The sequence below is a fragment of the Aotus nancymaae genome, unplaced genomic scaffold (assembly GCF_030222135.1).
Source record: "Aotus nancymaae isolate 86718 unplaced genomic scaffold, 86718_ANA_hifiasm-v0.15.2.pri h1tg000004l, whole genome shotgun sequence".
NCBI classification, from domain to species: domain Eukaryota; kingdom Metazoa; phylum Chordata; class Mammalia; order Primates; family Aotidae; genus Aotus; species Aotus nancymaae.
In genome coordinates this window covers 36,069,913-36,088,332 of record NW_026988415.1, presented here as the reverse complement: position 1 = coordinate 36,088,332, position 18,420 = coordinate 36,069,913, and the positions used below count along the sequence as shown (strand labels likewise).

The 18,420-nt window shown below is 41.8% G+C and overlaps 1 protein-coding gene across 1 annotated transcript in view; it reads right to left on the bottom strand.

Annotated features, from left to right (window-relative positions):
* The window catches only part of TRPC5 (transient receptor potential cation channel subfamily C member 5), a 170,844-nt gene that overhangs the window by 41,538 nt on the left and 110,886 nt on the right, over nucleotides 1-18,420 (bottom strand). Inside the window, exon 7 of the mRNA XM_012451766.3 lies at nucleotides 12,803-12,998. Within this exon, the coding sequence (XP_012307189.1) occupies nucleotides 12,803-12,998 (196 nt within the window). The remainder of the gene's footprint in view (nucleotides 1-12,802; nucleotides 12,999-18,420) is intronic.

Sequence of the window (18,420 nt, the reverse complement as noted above, 5' to 3'; positions counted from 1 at the left end):
AGGTAAAGAAACAAAATGCAAATAGTGAAATTTGAAACTGTTGTTCCATGATTGGAGAGTCCATGTAGACTCCATGAGAATAGGGACCCAGCTTGTCTTGTTCACCTACAACCTATTGTATTCCCACCACCAAGAATGTAGTGTGGCACATAGTAGTGCCTCAATACATGTTTATTAAGTTATTAAGTTTATTCATTTATCCATACAATAGATATTTATTCAATTGTTAATTTATTGTTAAGTGAATGAATAAAAGAGTACAGAATATCAGCCAGCAGATGGGGAGAGGTATTCTTTGGGCATTGGAACTTTTTTGTCACTGGCATAGTTGGTCTTGTTTCTGAGTTACCCAAGATAGAGTCTTTATAACAATTACTGATGTTCCTGATGAACATCCCAGCTGAGTCTGGGATCCAGAGGAGTAGCTCACATATCTGTCCTGTTTTGTTGCCATTTAGGACAGGGACAGAAAATCTACATCTTTTCATTTGTCCTGATCCCATTTCCACTTGCATCGTTAACAGTCACCAAAATCATTAGCAGGTAGAAGCAGGTATCAAAGGATGTTGCTGCTGTTGGAAGCAGAAATTGCTGCTCGGCACAGACCTGACAAAGTACCCTGAGAATTTTGTGGCAAAGAGCTCTCATCCCCAGCAGATGCAGCCTCTCAGACAGCTTGCTGACAAAACCAGGAGCGGGCATTGATGCAGAATTACCAAGAAATCTGTTGCTGTCTTAAACCACCAGGGGGAGGGCCAGGCCAGGCCCAGGAGGATAAGGAGGTCTGTCTGAAAAGTCAGCCTTTGGTGCCCCCTGCAGCGTTTGCAGAGAGAATGTTCCTTCCTCCTCCCCTGAAGCTGAATATTGTGCAGTCCATTTACTAGTGTGAGTATAATGTCAAGAGAGGCTTTAGGCATGCAAAGAGTTGTCTGGCAAAGAACAGGGCTGAGATGTCTCAAGGCAGGATGTGTTAGTTCAATGAGGAATTCTTGTCATGCAAATAAGCTCGATAGTGCTGACTCGTGTACTCCCTGTGTTTGTGTCTGCTTGCTCATTTGGGGAGGCTGGAAGTATTAGGGGCAGAGTTGAGAAGAAACTGCATGTGTGAAATTGGCTGGACACACGAAAGGTGAAAAAGAGAGCTAGTCAGTGTGTGTTGGGGGTGGTGATAGGGAGTCTCAGCTTAGGAAATAAGTTGCTGTGTGTCCAAAGCCAAGGAAAACGGTACTTGAAGGATAAGCAGTCAGCAAGTTAGTCAACCAAGGGGAAGGGTGAAGCCAGGGAAGTCTGAGGTTGGGCAGGAGTCTGGTGTGGTTTGTGTATCAGGGCCTGGGGGCTTGAGATGCAGGCAGGAGGAAGCGAGATATCTCTGTTACTTTGGGTTACACAGACCTTATTAAGAGTGTGCTCCTGGCTGGGTGTGGTGGCTCATACCTGTAATCCTAGCACTTTGAGAGGATGAGGTGATCGGATCACGTAAGCTCAGGAGTTTGAGACCAGCCTATACATGGTGAAACCCCATCTCTACAAAAAATAGAAAAATGTGCTGGGCATGGTGACTTGCACCTGTGGTCCCAGCTACTTGGGAGGCTGAGGCTGGAGGATTGCTTGAGCCGGGAAGTGGAGGTTTCAGGGAGTTGAGATTGTGCCACTGCATTCTAGCCTGAGTAACAGAGCAAGACCCTGTCTCAAAAAAAAAAAAAAATGTTCCCTTGGGCAAGTCACTTTTATCTCTGTGCCTCGGTTTTCTCACCCATAAAATGTCATTAATAATAGTACCTACCTTATAAGGTTGGTGTGAGAATTTAATGAGATAACTTGTACGAAGTGTTTTGTATAGTGTTTGGCACATAAATGCTTAAGAATTGGTAGTTATTATAGTAGCTATAATAGTAATAGATAGAAAGTACTTAGTCAGTGCCTGGCATTTAGTAAAGACTTGTCTATATGCTAGATATTGTTATTTATTACATTCATATTACTGACTTCTTTAAGCCTTAGTGAATGAGAAGGAGCTCAGTTTGGGCCTACAGGAGGGGCCTGGGGCTTTTCTAGGTCAGGCAGTCTAGGGTTCTGTGCTGAGTCGGGTAGACTGCAATGTGAGGGCCTAGATTTGGGATGTGGGAAGACACATAAACACACCTCATCTCCTTGTATTATTTTTCTAAAGTTAGGCTCTGTACTTTGTCACGCAGTTCCTAGAGATGTGACTACTGTATTTGCTTCTCCTCATTGTTGGGGCAAATTCCTTGTTGGGGCAGGGAGGACTTCACTGCCTATTGAAAAGATAGTTTCCTGGGGGATTAAAGTATGGGAGGCAGAGAAGACTGAAGCCAATCTTTACAGTGTTGCTGCCTTTAATAAACACTAGGCCAATCCCTGCTGGTGTACAAGCTATTTCCTTGCCAAAAATGAGATTTGATACCCCATTCCCACTTTTCTGTCTTTCCAAATTTGACCCATTCTTTAGGGCTCAGTTCAATTTGTACTTCCTAAATGTAACTCAGAGCAATTCAATCAGATACATGTTGGTTGGGGTGCAGCCAGGAAAACAGAAATCACTCTAGGGCTTGCTTTCTTTCTTTTTCCTCCCTCCCAACCAACCTCCCTCCTAACCTACCTGCCTCCCTCCCTCCCTCCCTTCTTCGCTCCTTCCCTCCTTCCTTCCTCCCTCCTCCCTCCCTCCCTCCCTCCCTCCTTCCTTCCTTCCTTCCTTCCTTCCTTCCTTCCTTCCTTATTTTTGAGACAGAGTCTTGCTCTGTCACCCAGGCTGGAGTAGAGTGGCACAATCTCAGCTCACTGCAACCTCCACCTCCTGGGTTCAAGTGATTCTTGTGCCTCAGCCTCCCGAGTAGCTGGAACTACAGGAATGCTCTACCACACCCAGCTCATTTTTGTATTTTTTGTAGAGACAGTGTTTCACCATGTTGGCCAGTCTCGTCTCAAACTCTAACTCCTCGTTGCAAGTGATCCACCTGCCTTGGCCTTGCAAAGTGCTGAAATTATAGGCATAAGCCACTGCATCCAGCCCACTCTAGGACTTTTAAATCTAGATTTAATACAAGGATTGGTTACACAGATGATGTAAGAGCTGACAAGTTAAAAAGGGAATAATGAGACAACCCAGAGATTAGCAACAGCAGGAAGCCCCTCTTATCCCTGGAGTTTGAGGTTCAACAGGAAGAGATAGTGTTCCTAGAGCCAAGACTAGTGCACTCTGGCTGGAGTTTGAGCCAAGATGGGGAGTCTCTGCAAAAGCTGGGACCAAGTAGGGAGGAGATGGCTGGTGATATTTGGAGGTGAGCCCCAGAGGAGCTACAGCTGCTATTGGAGGCACCACAATAAGTGAGGTTGGGATGGGAAAGAAATAGTCTAGCTTCTCCCTTCCTCCTACCATCTGATTGGTTGAATCTGCTCAAACACCAAAGGGTAAAGGATTGTGACAAATGCGGTTTTCTTGATACAAGAAACAGGCAGGGAACAGATATGAGAGTAAGCAACAAATGAAAAGCTTAGTTATCTTCCCCATTTTACAGAGAAGTCAAATGAGGCAGAAAGAGGTCAAGTCGCCCAAAACCACAGTAAGTGGCTGTCCAGTTTTCAAATCCAGGCAGTCTGACTACTCTTGAGCCCATGCTCTCTGAAATCACTGCTACTATACGCATGACAATAGTGCTATTGTTATTTTACTCATGTCAGATTTTCCCCTCTAAATTAGACTTCAAGCTCCCTAACGGTGTCAACTGTGTCTTTCCCTTTAAACCACTTACAGCACCTAGCTCTTGTCTCTCTTACAGAATCTACCAGAAAATGTAAATTGTTGACTGAAATGAGATTATCAGCAGGTGTTCATAGATTCCACATTACCCAAGGGAGGAGGGCACTATTAAAATGTCCTCCATAGTTCTGAATGGTTTTTTTTTCTCCCCAGTGAAATATAGTAACCCTTGATCAGATTCCAGACAATGGTTTGGCAACAGGGAAAAGCACAAGCTGAAATGAGAAAAATACCTAGATTGCTTCAGGGCATCCCAAAGGGAAGAGACAGTTATTAAAATTTGAAATGGCTTTGCTCCAATGTCATGATATTCCTACAGCTTGAACTGAGCAACTCCTTCACCTAATTAGAGACAATACTATTCCTTAGACTTACTGTAGCTTTCATAGTTTGGACTATTCAGTGGAAGTAAAAGCTAGCAGGGTTTATGTTTTGTTCTGTTTTCTTAAGAGATGATGGGAGCTGAGATACAGACAGTGGGTATGTTGATGAAGCATCAGTGATTCTTATCCTGGAAGAAATTAGGGCAGATATTGGGCTCTTCATCCTTCCAGGATTATAATGAGCCCTTTTATCACCAGAACTGATAGGACAAGGAGACTGAACAGTTTAGAGTTGTGATAAAATGAGGAAAGGAAAGAAGGTATGTTAGGGCCCTGGTAGTGAAAGTACATTTGTGGTGCTAGTTGCCCTCAAGGTAAGTGTCAACATGATAATATAGACGTTCTTTGTGTGGGTCTTGGGGTTAGACTACCTCAATTTAAATCCAGACTGTACCACTTACTAGCATATGACTTATTAGCATACTTGGAATAACATAGTAATATAATACAGTACATTATCTTGATTTTTCTCCCATCCCTCTTGCTGTTCTGTCTCAAGACTCTGGATAATCCATCCTCATTTTTCCATCTTCTAAATATCAGAGTGCCCCAGACTTCATTTTCAGATCTCTTTTCTTTTCTTCTCACACTCACTCCTTTAGTGATCTCATCTAGTTCCATGGCTTTAGATACTATGAGTATGCTGGCAACTCCCAAATCTCTATTGCCAGCCTGGACCTCTCCTCCAGACTTGTATACCACTGCCTACCCAATGCCTCTACCTGGATGTCTAATAGGCATCTCCAATTCCACATGTCTAAAACTCAATTCTGGATCTCTGTCTCACCTCCCTCCCCCACCAGGCCTGCTCCTTTCCTACTCTTCCCCATCTCAGTAATGAACAGCTCCACCCTTCCAGTTACTCAGACCAAAAATCTGGATGACATTCTTCACTACTCTCTTTTGCTCACACTTGACATCCGATCCAGTTCAAAATATATCCAGAATTTGACCACTTCTCATCACTGCCATCATGACCAATCTCGTCAAAGCCACCATCAGCTTTTGTCTGGGTTAGTACAATGTTCTCAAAATTGCACTCTGTCTTTGCCCCAATCCCACTCTGGTCTATTTCCAATCAGACACAGCAATCTTACTAAAATACAAGTTAGATCATGTACCTCTTCTGCCCAAAACCCTCCCATGGCTCCATATCATGCTTAGAATAGAAGCCCAAATCTTTGCAATGGTCCATGAGGCCCTATGTTATCTGTCACTCACTCCCATTACGTCTCTGACTCCATCTCCTACTTCCCTCTTCTCCCTTGGTTACTCCACTCCAGTCATACTGGCCTTCACAAGGCTAAAGTTAAGGGGTCAATGTGGCTGAGCTCTTATTGGGAGGCTCTGGAGAAGAATCTGCTTCCAAGTTCATTTGTGTTGTTTATAGAATTCATTTCTATAGTGAGAGCTGGTGACCCCTTTCATCTCCTGCACACCACCTGAATCTCTTACTACTTGCCTCACTCCATCTTCAAGCCAGCAGTGCGCATCAAATCTTCCTTGTGTTTCAGATTGCTGACTGATATGGTTTGGCTATGTCCCACCCAAATCTCATATTGAAGCATAATCCTCATAATCCCCATGTGTCATGGGAGGGACCCAGACCCAGTGGGAGGCAATTAAATCATGGGGGCAGGTCCCCCCATGCTGTTCTCATGATAGTGAATGAGTTCTCATGAGATCTGATGGTTTTATAAGCATCTAGCATTTCCCCTGTTGGCACTCATTCTCTCTCCTGCTGCCTTGTGAAGAGGTGCCTTCCACCATGATTGTAAGTTTCCTGAGGCCTCCCAGCTATGTGGAACTGTGAGTCAATTAAACCTCTTTTCCTTATAAATTACCCAGTCTTGTGTATTTCTTCATAGCAGCATGGGAATGGACTAATACGGTAAATTCATACCAGGAGTGGGGCACTCCTGTAAAGATACCTGAGAATGTGGAAGCAGGTTTGGAACTGGGTAATGGGCAGAGGTTGGAACAGTTTGGAGGGCTCAGAAGAAGAAAGGAAAATGTGGGAAAGTTGGGAACTTCCTAAAGACTTGGAGGGCTCAGAAGACAAGAGGATGTGGGAAAGTTTGGAACTTCCTAGAGACATATTGAATGGCTTTGACCAAAATGCTGATAGTGAGATGGATGATGAAGTCCAGGCTGAGATGAGGAACTTATTGGGAATGAGAATAAAGGTAACACTTGCTTTACTTTAGCAAAGAGACTGGTGGCATTTTGCCCCTGCCCTAGAGATCTGTGGAACTTTGAACTTGAGAGAGATGATTTAGGATATCAAGTGGAAGAAATTCATAAGCAGCAAAGCATTCAATAGGAAGCAGAGCATAAAAGTTTGGAAAATTTGCAGCCTGAAAATGTGATAGAAAGGAAACATCTATTTTCTGGGGAGAAATTAAAGCCAGCTGCAGAAATTTGCATAAGCAATGAGGAGGCTAATCTTAATCGCCAAGACAATGGGGCAATGGGGAAAATGTCTCCTGGGCATGCCAGAGACCTCACAGAAGCCTCTCCCATCATAGACCCAGAGGCCTAGGAGGGAAAAATGGTTTCCTGGGCTGTTCCCAGGGCCCCCACTGCTGTGTGCAGCCTAAGGACATGGTGCCCTGTTTTCCAGCCACTTTAGCCATGGCTAAAAGGTGCCAAGGTACAGCTTGGGCTGTGGCTTCAGAGGGTACAAGCCCCAACCCTTGGCAGCTTCCATGTGGTGTTTGTCCTGTGGGTGGGTGTAAGACAAGAACTGAGGTTTGGGAACTTCCACCTAGGTTTCAGATGATGCATGGAAATGCCTGGATGTGCAGGCAGAGGTGTACTGCAGGGGCAGAGCCCCCTCATGGAGATCCTCTGCTAGGGCAGTGCAGAAGGGAAATGTGGGGTGGGAGCCCCCACACAGAGTCTCCACTGGGGCACTGCCTAGTAGAGCTGCGAGAATAGGGCCACCATCTTCCAGACCCCAGAATGTTAGATCCACTGACAGCTTGTACCATGTACCTGAAGAAGCCACAGACACTCAACACCAGCCTGTGAAAGCAGCCAGGATGGAGGGCTGTACCCTGCAAAGCCACAGAGGTGGAGCTGCCTAAGGCCATAGAAGCTCACCACTTGCATCAGTGTAACCTGGATGTGAGACACGGAGTCAAAGGAGATCATTTTGAAACTTTAAAGTTTAATGACTGCCCTATTGAATTTTGGACTTGAATGGGGCCTGTAGCCCCTTTGTTTTGGCCAATTTCTCTCATTTGGAATGGGTGTATTTACCCAATTCCTGTACCTCCATTGTATCTAGGAAGTAACTATCTTGTTTAGTTACTTGAGCTTATAGGCAGAAGGGACTTGCCTTGTCTCAGATGAAACTTTGGACTTGGACTCTTCGGTTAATGCTGGAATTAGTTAATACTTTGGGGAACTGTTGGAAAGGCATGATTGTATTTTAAAATGTAAGGACTTGAGATTTGGAAGGGGCCAGGGATGGAATGATATGGTTTGACTGTGTCCCCACCCAAAATCTCATCTTGAATTATAATCCAAATTATAATCCCCGCTTGTTGGGGGAAGGACCTCCTGGGAGGTGATTAGATCATGGGAGCAGTTCCCCCGTGCTGGTCTCATGATAGTAAGTTCTCATGAGATCTGATGGTTTTATAAGGGTCTCTTCCCCCTTCCCTCTTGCTCTTTCTCACCTGCCACCATGTAAGATCTGTGTGCTTTTCCTTCTACTACCAGTTGGAGAAAACTCTGCTTCTAAGACTCATGTGATTAGATTAGGCCTACCTGGATAATCTCCCTGAATACTAACTTTAATTACATCTGCAAAATCCCTTTCACCACATAATACAATGTAATCACAAGTGTGATATCTCTTCATATTCATAGTCTTGATGATTAGAGTGGGAAATCTAGGGGGAGCATTTTAGGGTTTTGCCTACTGTAGTGATATTCAGACTATTTAAGAAACCAATAAATCCAAATGGAGGCCAGTTATAGTTCTGGAACAGAGTCCTAGATTCTACCAGCTGTTCCAGATGTTGCCCCTTACTTGCTGGATTGTAGGGAGGTCTGGGTGTGTTCCAGAAGGTACAACTGAGTGGTAGCTATTTACCAACTGGTATGGAAATATTTCAATATTTTAACAGTTGAGTAGCCATATCAGTGCATAGCAGTTGGTTATCAGTCCTGGTTAGAGGGTTAAAAATCATGGTATACTGTGTGAAGTGCTGCTTTGAGAGTCTCTGCTTTGATAGTCTCGGCTTTGAGAATCTGAGGTTGGTCCTAGATGACTGGATGTGGGTGGGGAGACCACCTGCCCTTCTTGACGTTTAGATGGTGTGCAACAGCCCTCTCTAGTCTTTCCTGCTATCTTGTGGTACCAGGTTTGTTTGGATGAATGTCTTCATTTGCATCAATGTCTTCTGCAGTGGGAGACTCCATTCATCATCTGGGCCTCCAAATGCTGCCGCCCTAAGGGAGACAACCAATTATATATATTTGGACTCTCCCCAAGCCATCCAGCAGCTGTGGCTCAGTGAGGCAAGTGCTTTTTACTTATTTTCAGCATTAGAACAAATACTCCACAGCAGCCAAAGAATCCAAGGGTTCTTATTAACTTACTGAATGAGGCTTTATCACAGACGATTATGAGCACTATGTTTTGGAAAGACTAATCTCAGGCAACAGAGATGTCCATTGTGGGTGGGGTAGGGGGTAGGAATAGGGCCTAAGGTAATGAACTTCATGGGATTGATCTTATATCTTCCACCTAATATTTTTTAATGGATGAATCTGATTAAAATGGCACCAAGGGCATCTTGCTTGATGGAGCTTGTGCCTATACATCAGTGACAGCAGTGACAAGGTAGATGTATTTTAAAAAGTATCATTGAGAGTAATCAGGAGATTGAGGGAGATATAAGAATAAAAGGAGAAGTAAATCACTGCTAATTGCCAATAACAGTAATAATATACAATATGGCCAGCTTCACCTGCTGATGCTGGGACCACAGAGCATAGGCCTGGAGGGATTCCTTTTTCACTGTATTTTAAGCATAACTCTATACACTACTGAGGTGGAGCCTCCTCTGACATGGAAATACAAATTGCTACAGAGCCGTATGTCCACATCACCAGCAGCTCTGAATCCTGCATGGAACATTGACAAAGAGCTTAACCCTTCAAGGGATTGGTTTTGCCTGGTGTTCTGGAGCACTGTCCTAGAATGTACACAAAATAGATTCATAATGAGGCATATTGACAACTCAGTCCCTACCTAGACTGAATCAGCCTGTGATATGTTTTAAAATAGGAGAAATTTGTCTTCAACAGTTTCCCTTTCTGTAACCTTTCCGCCTATATCAAGGACCTTCTACAAATTGTGTTCAGTAGTGAAGCAGAGCTGTTGCAAATGAAATTAAATCTACCTTCTGGTCCTTACCACTTAAGCAGATCCAGATATTTTTGGAGTCAGGTTGTCTAGTATCAGGATTCCACTGAATTTATTTCCAAATGGTAAAAACACACTCCCATAATATCCAAAAGAAGCAAAGATATTATTCAGAATGGTTGGCCATGAGTTCAGATTTATGAGATGGCATAGACCCCATTTAGGCCATCTACTATTGGCTCCCTCCCAAGCCAACAAGTTTTCTTTGGGTGCAGCCATAGGTGGCATTAAAACAAAACTTACTAGGTGGTGATGAGAGCTGGTGGTGATTATTTTCACCCTTCCTAGAAAATGTCACTGAGCTCAGTGAGAAGGACCACAACCCTGCATTAGGTGACAAGAAAATCTTTCCCTTTTCTACTGTCACAAGGAACAATAAGCTGTCAGACACCCAGTGAGAAAACTACAAATGTCTTTGCATGAATATTGCCATTTTGGCAGAGGTGAAGGATAGAATGCCAGGCAGAGGGGATGAAAAAGTCAACTCCTGAGATTCTATGCCTCCCTTTCCCCCTCAAAGAGATAGACTAGGAGTGAACATAACTCATTTCAGAGTTCTTGACCTAGTTGTTTGAATGAGGGGGAATAAATGAATAGAACTGAATTATATTTCATTTCAAATGTGATAGAAGAACATGATTTCAGAGCCAGAAGGGACCTTGTGAGCCTATCCTGTTAATCTGTAGGCACCTAGACTCATAGGATGTCAGAGCTGGAAATGATATTAAAAACCATTGATTTCAAAACCCTCACTTTTTGGACGAAGAGACTGAGGCTCAGGAGGGGAAAGTAAGTTACTAAAGGCACACAGTTATAAATGACAGAGCCAGGATTAGAGTCATTAGATTAGAGTCCCTGGTTTATCAACTTCAAATCTTTTTTTCCCCTACTATATCCTCTCCCTTCTCTACCACCTAAATACTTAATATCTAAACTATCCTAGCAGACAATTTTATATCCTAATGTTTTAAACTCTCCAATAACAGAAATTCTATAGACCCACCTGTGAGAATATATTCATTTCATTGACATTTATAGTTAGGAATTTCTCCCAAATATGTAACTCAAAAGTCTCCTACTCCATACCTTGTTGGTTCTGTCCTTAGTGGAAATGAATCATAAACATTTACTATTACCAATAATATTTAAGACGTGGACAATGTGTGTGCATGCACATATATATATTTACACACACATATACATACATATATATGTTTATGTAACAAATAATTTGAGCTTATTTTATACAGGCTAAATAACTCCTCAGTGGCAAACAAAATCTGAGAAATAGCATCTAGAAAAGAAGACAAGACTTGGGTCTTTTTATTCTGTGCTTTCTCTGCTACAGCAAAAGCTTTCAGCAACAGACTGACCCAGAGGGGGTAATCTAGCATTATACTAGAAACTGAACATCCAAATTTACTAATACCTGACTAAATCAGACCTCAGGTAATGAGGACTCCTTTCCTAAAACCCAATTTCTAGGAATTATACACAGATTAAAATAAAATAAGCTAAGTTAGCTATCTACTTTGACAGAAAAACCAGGGCAAGGCCTGAATTGATCCCGTATCCTACACCTTCACCATGTCTAGTCTAGGGTAATAAACACTGATGATCTAAATGGTAACATGATGGTGAAAAAATAATTCAGCAATGGACTCTACTTAAGAGTGCCTTCAAAAACTTAAACAAATTTACGAGAAAAAAACAACCCCATCAAAAAGTAGGCAAAGGATATGAACAGACACTTCTCAAAAGACATTTCTGCAGCCAACAAACATGAAAAAAAGCTCATCTCACTGGTCATTAGAGAAATGCAAATCAAAACCACAGTGAGATACTATCTCACACCAGTTAGAATGGCGATCATTAAAATGTCAGGAAACAACAGATGTTTGGAGAGGATGTGGAGAAATAGGAATGCTTTAACACTGTTGGTGGAAGTGTAAATTAGTTCAACCATTGTGGAAGACAGTGTGGCAATTCTTCCAGGAGCTAGAACCAGAAATACCATTTGACTCAGCAATCCCACTACTGGGTATATACCCAAAGTATTATAAATCATTCTACTCTAAAGACACATGCACACCTATGTTTATTGCAGCACTGTTCACAATAGCAAAGACTTGGAACCAACCCAAATGTTCATCAATGATAGACTGGAAAAAGAAAATGTGGCACATATACACCATGGAATACTATGCAGCTATAAAAAAGGATGAGTTCATGTCCTTTGCAGGGACATGGATCAAGCTGGAAACCATCATTCTCAGCAAACTGACACAAGAACAGAAAACCAAACACCGCATATCCTCACTCATAAGTGGAAGTTGAATAATGAGAACACACGGGCACAGGGAGGGGAACATCACACACCAGGGCCTGTTGTGGGGTGTGGGGGGCAAGTGGAGGGATAACAGGAGAAATGCCTAATGTAGATGATGAGTTGATGGGTACAGCAAACCACCATGGTACATGTGTACCTATGTAACAAACCTACACATTCTGTATATGTACCCCAGAACTTAAAGTATAATAAATGGGGTACAGTTTCTTATATATACTCAATTAAAAAATAGCCACTGGCTGGGTGCAGTGACTCATGCATATAATCCCAGCACTTTGGGAGGCTGAGGTGGGAGGATCACTTGAAGCCAGGAGTTTCAGACCAGTCTGGGCAACATATCAGGACCCCATCTCTAATTTTTAAAATAGGAGAAAAGTAACCTCCTCCCCTCTCTGTTTCTCTCTGAGAAGACAATCCTTGTCAGTGGGATTCTTAGTTTTCAGAAGGAGATGTTTGTAGTGAAGAGGGAGATAGGGCGCTCTTGCCTAGGGAAACAGATCAGCTGAATTAACCCTGGAGATGAGTGAGGTGACACATTGTAGCCAAATTGTGCTCGAACCCTGAGTTTTCCACTGAGGCAAGAAGATGGATTCAGAAATTTAGAAATATTTTCAATAGGTAGCTAGAAATTCTCATTCACTAAAATAACTTAGATGATCAAGATTCAATAGACTAAGAGTCCAAACTGAATTGCATTGGAAAGAAATAATTCAGTGTAGCAACTAGGAAAGCTAATGTAAATTAATTGAAGCAGACGAACTCTTTCATTAAGCTTCTAATGGACACCATGCCAATGTTACCCCATCCTGAAACCAAAGTAGGCACCCTTGTAAAGCAAAGCTACTCACGGCAATAAGCTGGTAGGAGTTGTTCATCATAGCAATCAGCATGTTTAGCAGCACTACCAGGGAGATGACGTTGTACGTTCCAAACATGGTAGCTCCTACAAACTCAGTGAATTCGTGTCTGGCTTTCACATTGGTGACATATAGATTTAAAAGGCCAAATACAGACCAGAAGAGTGACTGAAGAGTCTCAAAGAGCCTAAAAAAGATCAAAGAGCAGGTTAGTTAATTCTCTAAGAGCAAGAAAAGAGAGAAAACATAAAGTGATCTGCTTAATGAGGGGGCTGCCAGATTTGTGAGAGATAGACTGGTGATCTCACATTTTTTGGGCTCTTCCCTAACACAGGCTGACCATCCATGTCCATTTGTTTGTTTGTTTCCACTTCTATGTCTTATGCTTTGCTTTTCTACCTGAAATACCATTCCCTCTTCTCAGTCTATGCATAGCCTAAAAAATTTCAAGGTTTATTTCAAGAGCTACTTCCTCTACCAAACTTTCACTTTTGTCTTCGGACCATGTTATTTTTTACCATTCTAATTATGAAGAGGCAATAAATGCAGTGGTTAAGAATATGGTGCTTGGGTTAGATAGCACTGGGTTAGAATCTGAGTTTTGGCCTTTGCTGGCTGAGTGAACATGAGAGCAAATTACCATTTCTGATACTTCTTTTGTGGCTTTCACAGGACCCAGATAGCTCTAAACTGCATGGAGGAGCTTGAGGATTCTCAAATTAACACTTTATACGGATCATTGGTAATGATACATTAAGCAACTATTATTGAGACTTTTATTATTGAGAACTCAACTATTATTGAGAACTTATAAGCATGTTAAGTACTTTTACAAACATACGTTATCATTATGATCCTTATAAAATTTTGTTACTGATGAGGAAACAGAGATTCAGAGATTGAGTGACTTGCCCAAGGATACCTTACTAGTAATTTTTGAGCCAGAATTAAAATCTAGGTCTGTCTGCCTTTCCAAAACCACTATATTAGTCTATATTAGATGGCTTCTCAAATTACTATTTCCTCTCTTAGTCTTCACATCCAAACATGTAACTGCAATGCTATGCTTTTGGCGTCTAGGGTTTCTTTTGTTTTATATTCAGAAATCTGAATATAGCAATAAAATGCAGCCAGCTCATGTGTGGCACAGATTAGCCATTGCCCAAGCCCATGGAAGCCATGCAGAAAATAAGAAATGCTATTTTAAGAATGGATGCATTTTGCAATGTGCTTGAAACGTGTTGTTCTTGATGAGCACAATGTATTTTGAGAGGCCTAGGGATTTGTTCTTCAGTTCATTTTATAGGTAACTGAGAAGTGTTTTAAGGAGTCCCTCTGTCTGAATGTGATCTGTCCCCTGATCTTTACATGGCTGCCTTCTTATCATTAAGGTCTGAGCTCAAATGTCACTTCTTCAGAGAGGCTTCCCTTGTTTGCTCTACCTAATGTATCTTTATCAGTTATTCTCTATCCTATTGTGTTGTTTACTTTCCTTTGTAGCACTTGAAACTTCATAAAATTATATTAGGTAATTTTTGGTTTAAATGTTTATTTTTCTCTCCCTCTCCACTAGAATGTAAGCTCTATGGAGGAAGAGACATACCATACAGCTACTATGTAGCTGGCACGTAATAGGCACTAAATGACATTGATTGAATAAATGAATGAATACATGTAAACTATTACTATTACTGTTATCACTAAAGTAGAGATTTCAATCTCATTGACAATTTGCTGTCAGTAGGCTGCACAATAAGGGCTAGTTCATTTTGATTAAGGCTGTGCTTTGCGCTGGCCTGACTCTCAGGGAGCCCTTTTAAGGGATGCCTGGGCAATGTGCACATGGCCCTTCTCAACTTGTTAAGTGGCTCTTCTCTGATTATCATAGATAAATTCCATGATCTTTTCAGCATCACACTGCTGGAGAGCTAGCCTAACAGGAAGAAATTTGCTTTTTGTTTGGTGAAAGTAAATGCCAGCCGGTGAAGCATTTGAGAATCAATAATAAGATGAGAGTCTGGAGTTCAGGGGCCAGGGCACAAGAACCAGACAATATGGCAAGTCAGACCTATCACAGGATCAAAATTTTCAGGAGTCAGGGCCAGGCAATACAAGTCATCACACAGCCAGGCAGAGGGTTGAAAAATGAGGACGATATGGGGCTAATTAATCTGGCTCTGGTAGGAGGGCACTAAAAACCTGATGATGTCTATTCGATACCAGAAATCAGGCAGGCAGGAGGCCAGCAGTAAAGAGCACAAGCAGCTAGCACAGCAGCTGGTTAACAGAAGCCAGGGCAGATTGTAGTTCAGAATTTTAAAAAGCAGCTGCAGTGAGTAGGAATGTCATTCTGAGGATCCAGAGTCCCTGGAAGTTGAATGACCTTGAACACAGAATGCATTCAGTAAGTGTTTGTTGATTGCCTGACAAACACTAAGGCCACAAACTAGAGCAAATATGTAATTAATATGTTGATTGATAGGGTCATACTGAATTAGTTGCTTTTCCTGCATAGATAATGTTACCTTCACCTGTACCCGTACAACAATTAAAATTGCAATGTTTTATGGTTGAGGATAGAGTTTACTGCTAGTTGTCCCATTGACTGACACAAGCATTCCCTAAAAGTAAAAGTCTGAGCATTTAAAATCTTCCCTCAGCCAGGCATGCCTATAATCCCAGAGCTTTGGGAGGTCAAGTTAGGAGGATCGCTTAGACCCACAAGTTTGACACCAGCCTGAACAACATAACAAAGCCCTGGATCTACCAAAAAAAAAAAAAAAAAAAGCCAGATATGGTGGTGTGTGTGCCTGTAGTCTCAGCTACATGGGAAGCTGAGGTGGGAGAATTGCTTGAGCCCAAGAATTTGAGGTTGTGGTGAGCTATGCTCGTGTACTCCAGCCTGAGTGACAGGGCTAAATCCTGTTTCTCTCTCTAAGTAAATAAATAATAAACAATGAATGAATGAATAAATAAATAAATGTCCCTTCAACTGTGCTGATGTTCCAGTCAGGGAGACCCTATAGGTAAATTTGTTCAAGAGGAGAATAGGGGGAGGGATAGGAAAGATCATTTCTCCATTTTGCTGATTGGTAGTGAGAATATCCTCAACATGGTACTTAAAATGTTACAGTGTGGTCCAGTCATAAGGAGAAGCTGGCCTGCTGCAAAGCACGCCCAGGTAAAATGAGGGACTGGCATGTGAGGTAGAAAAGAATATTCTGGTGAGACATCTGCTGGAGGCTCTGTGGCTTCTAAACTCAGTTTAATACACAGGGAAAGGACCACCATTGGTGGTGGTGGGGGTGTATTACTTGGTGCTAGGTCTATAATAAAGTCATCACAGGTATAGAAAGACTTGTTGACAAACCCTAGAATCCTAGTAACAAAGGAATATTTTTTTGTAATGTTAAAAGGGGATTATTTTTGAAAAAGCAACTAGTCCATTTTTATTTAGCAGAGAGTAAACCAACATATGGAACAAAGTTCCATATGTTTCTAGCTCAAGAAGGGGCGTACACTGAAGATACGAATATTCAAGAAAACTTGATATGAAATGCACAGAAGACAAATCCATACCAGGTGGTTAAGAGAGAACTTGCACATTTTGGGAGCCATCCACAAATAGATCACAAAGCTAAGAGGGGTACAGTAGAATAGAGATGGGAATTCAGTCCTCTGAACATTTGCTGCAAGTCTCATCTTTGAGATGAGGAATTAATCTTTCAAAAAGTAGAAGGAGTATGGAGAGGATTTACTCCTCTGAACCTAATTCAGACCAGCAAAGACGAACTGGAAGGTAAACTCAAAGATAAGGGCTTGTTGGGAGAAAGCAGTGACATCATCCTGTATTCCACAAGTTGTATGTTGATAGACTAAATGGAGCAAAAGCTGTAATCCCAACACAGGTGGCCCTTTGGTGTCATCCTTACCCATTCCTTAGTTCCCTGTACCTGCTATTTCTCATTTCACCATGCCTTCGACAAGCTCCTATCTCTGGATAGAATACCCTCACCCTGCCCCCAACCTCTAGCTTCTACTTCTTTCCTGTCTCCTTTTCTGTCTAATTCTTGTTTGATGTTTGAGGCTCAGCTGAAGCCCTTCCTCCTGTAGAAGCATGCCCCAACTCCTTTCCTACAAGGCTGGGTTAGATGTTACTGTTTTATGCTCCTATAGCACCCAAGCCTTGTTCCATAAATGCACTAATCACACTGTAGAGGCAATAGAGGAGAGTGTCTGAGAGAAAACTTTAGACTCCTTCATTTATTAAATAATGTTGGGAAAGTTACATAGCCTCTTTCAACTTCAAGGTTTCCTCATCTCAAAAATGGTTCTTTGTAGGATAAATACTAATTGCTAACATTTATTGTGCTCTTACTACATGCCAAGCATTGTGCTATGTGCTTTGCATATATAGTTGCCCCTCGATATCTGCATAGGATTGGTTCCAGGACCTCCTTCAGATATCCAAATCCATGGATGCTCAAGTTCCTTATATAAAATGGCATAGTATTTATGTATAACATAAGCACATATTCTCCCATATACTTTTTTTGGGAGAATAAAACATTTATTTCTTTGTTTATTTTATTTATTTATTTTTAGAGAAATGATCTCTGTCATCCAGACTGGAGTGTGGTGGCACAATTACTGCTTGCTGCAGCTTTGAACTCCTGGGCTCCAGTGACCTTCCTGCCTCAGTCTCCTGAGTAGGTAGGACTACAGGCATGCACCACCACACCCAGCTAATTTTTTCAAAAGTTTTTGGAGAGGCAGGCATCTTGCTATATTGCCCACGCTGGTCTTGAACTCCTAGGCTGAAGTGATCCTCCTGCTTTGGCCTCCCAAAGTGTTGGAATTACAGGTATGAGCCACTGTGCCTGGCCCATTCCATATACTTTATATCATCTCTAGATTACTTATGATGCCTAATGCAATGTGAATGCCATGTAAATAGTCGCTATATTGTATTATTTAGGGAATAATGACAAGAAGAAAAGATGCAACCATTCATTTTTTTAAAAATATTTTTGATCCACGGTTGGTTGAATCCATGGATGCAAAATATATAGATATGAAGGGCTGACTGTATTATGTTTGGTTGTACCTCTATAAAGTAGCAACTATTGTTCTTCTGTTTTTCAGATGAGATACTGAGGCACAGTGTGGTCACACAGGCAGGAAGTATCAAGAGGTAGAATTTATACCCAGCTCTTTTGACTCTGAAGCCCACACACATAACCTCATAACTGTGTCACCTAAGATACTGCATATAAAGTCCTCAGCACTTTAAAGTACTTTGCATATGGTAAGCATTAATAATGGCAGCTATTATAATTGTTTATTTGTGTTTTCCATTAGACTATGAACTTCTTAAGGATAAGGATTCCATCTTCCTCAGTACCCTCATTGCCTGGTACATGGGAATTGTTGAAGAAATGTTTATTTGAAGGAGTCTGTAAAAGATGACAGGAGAAACACATAACCAAAGAAAGTACAAACGAGTAGCACCATCCTGTGATAATAGCATCAGGAAGGATATGGACTGAAATTAGGAGGAAAAGCCAGAGACAACCAATAAGAACCTTTATGACCTGACCAGAACAAAA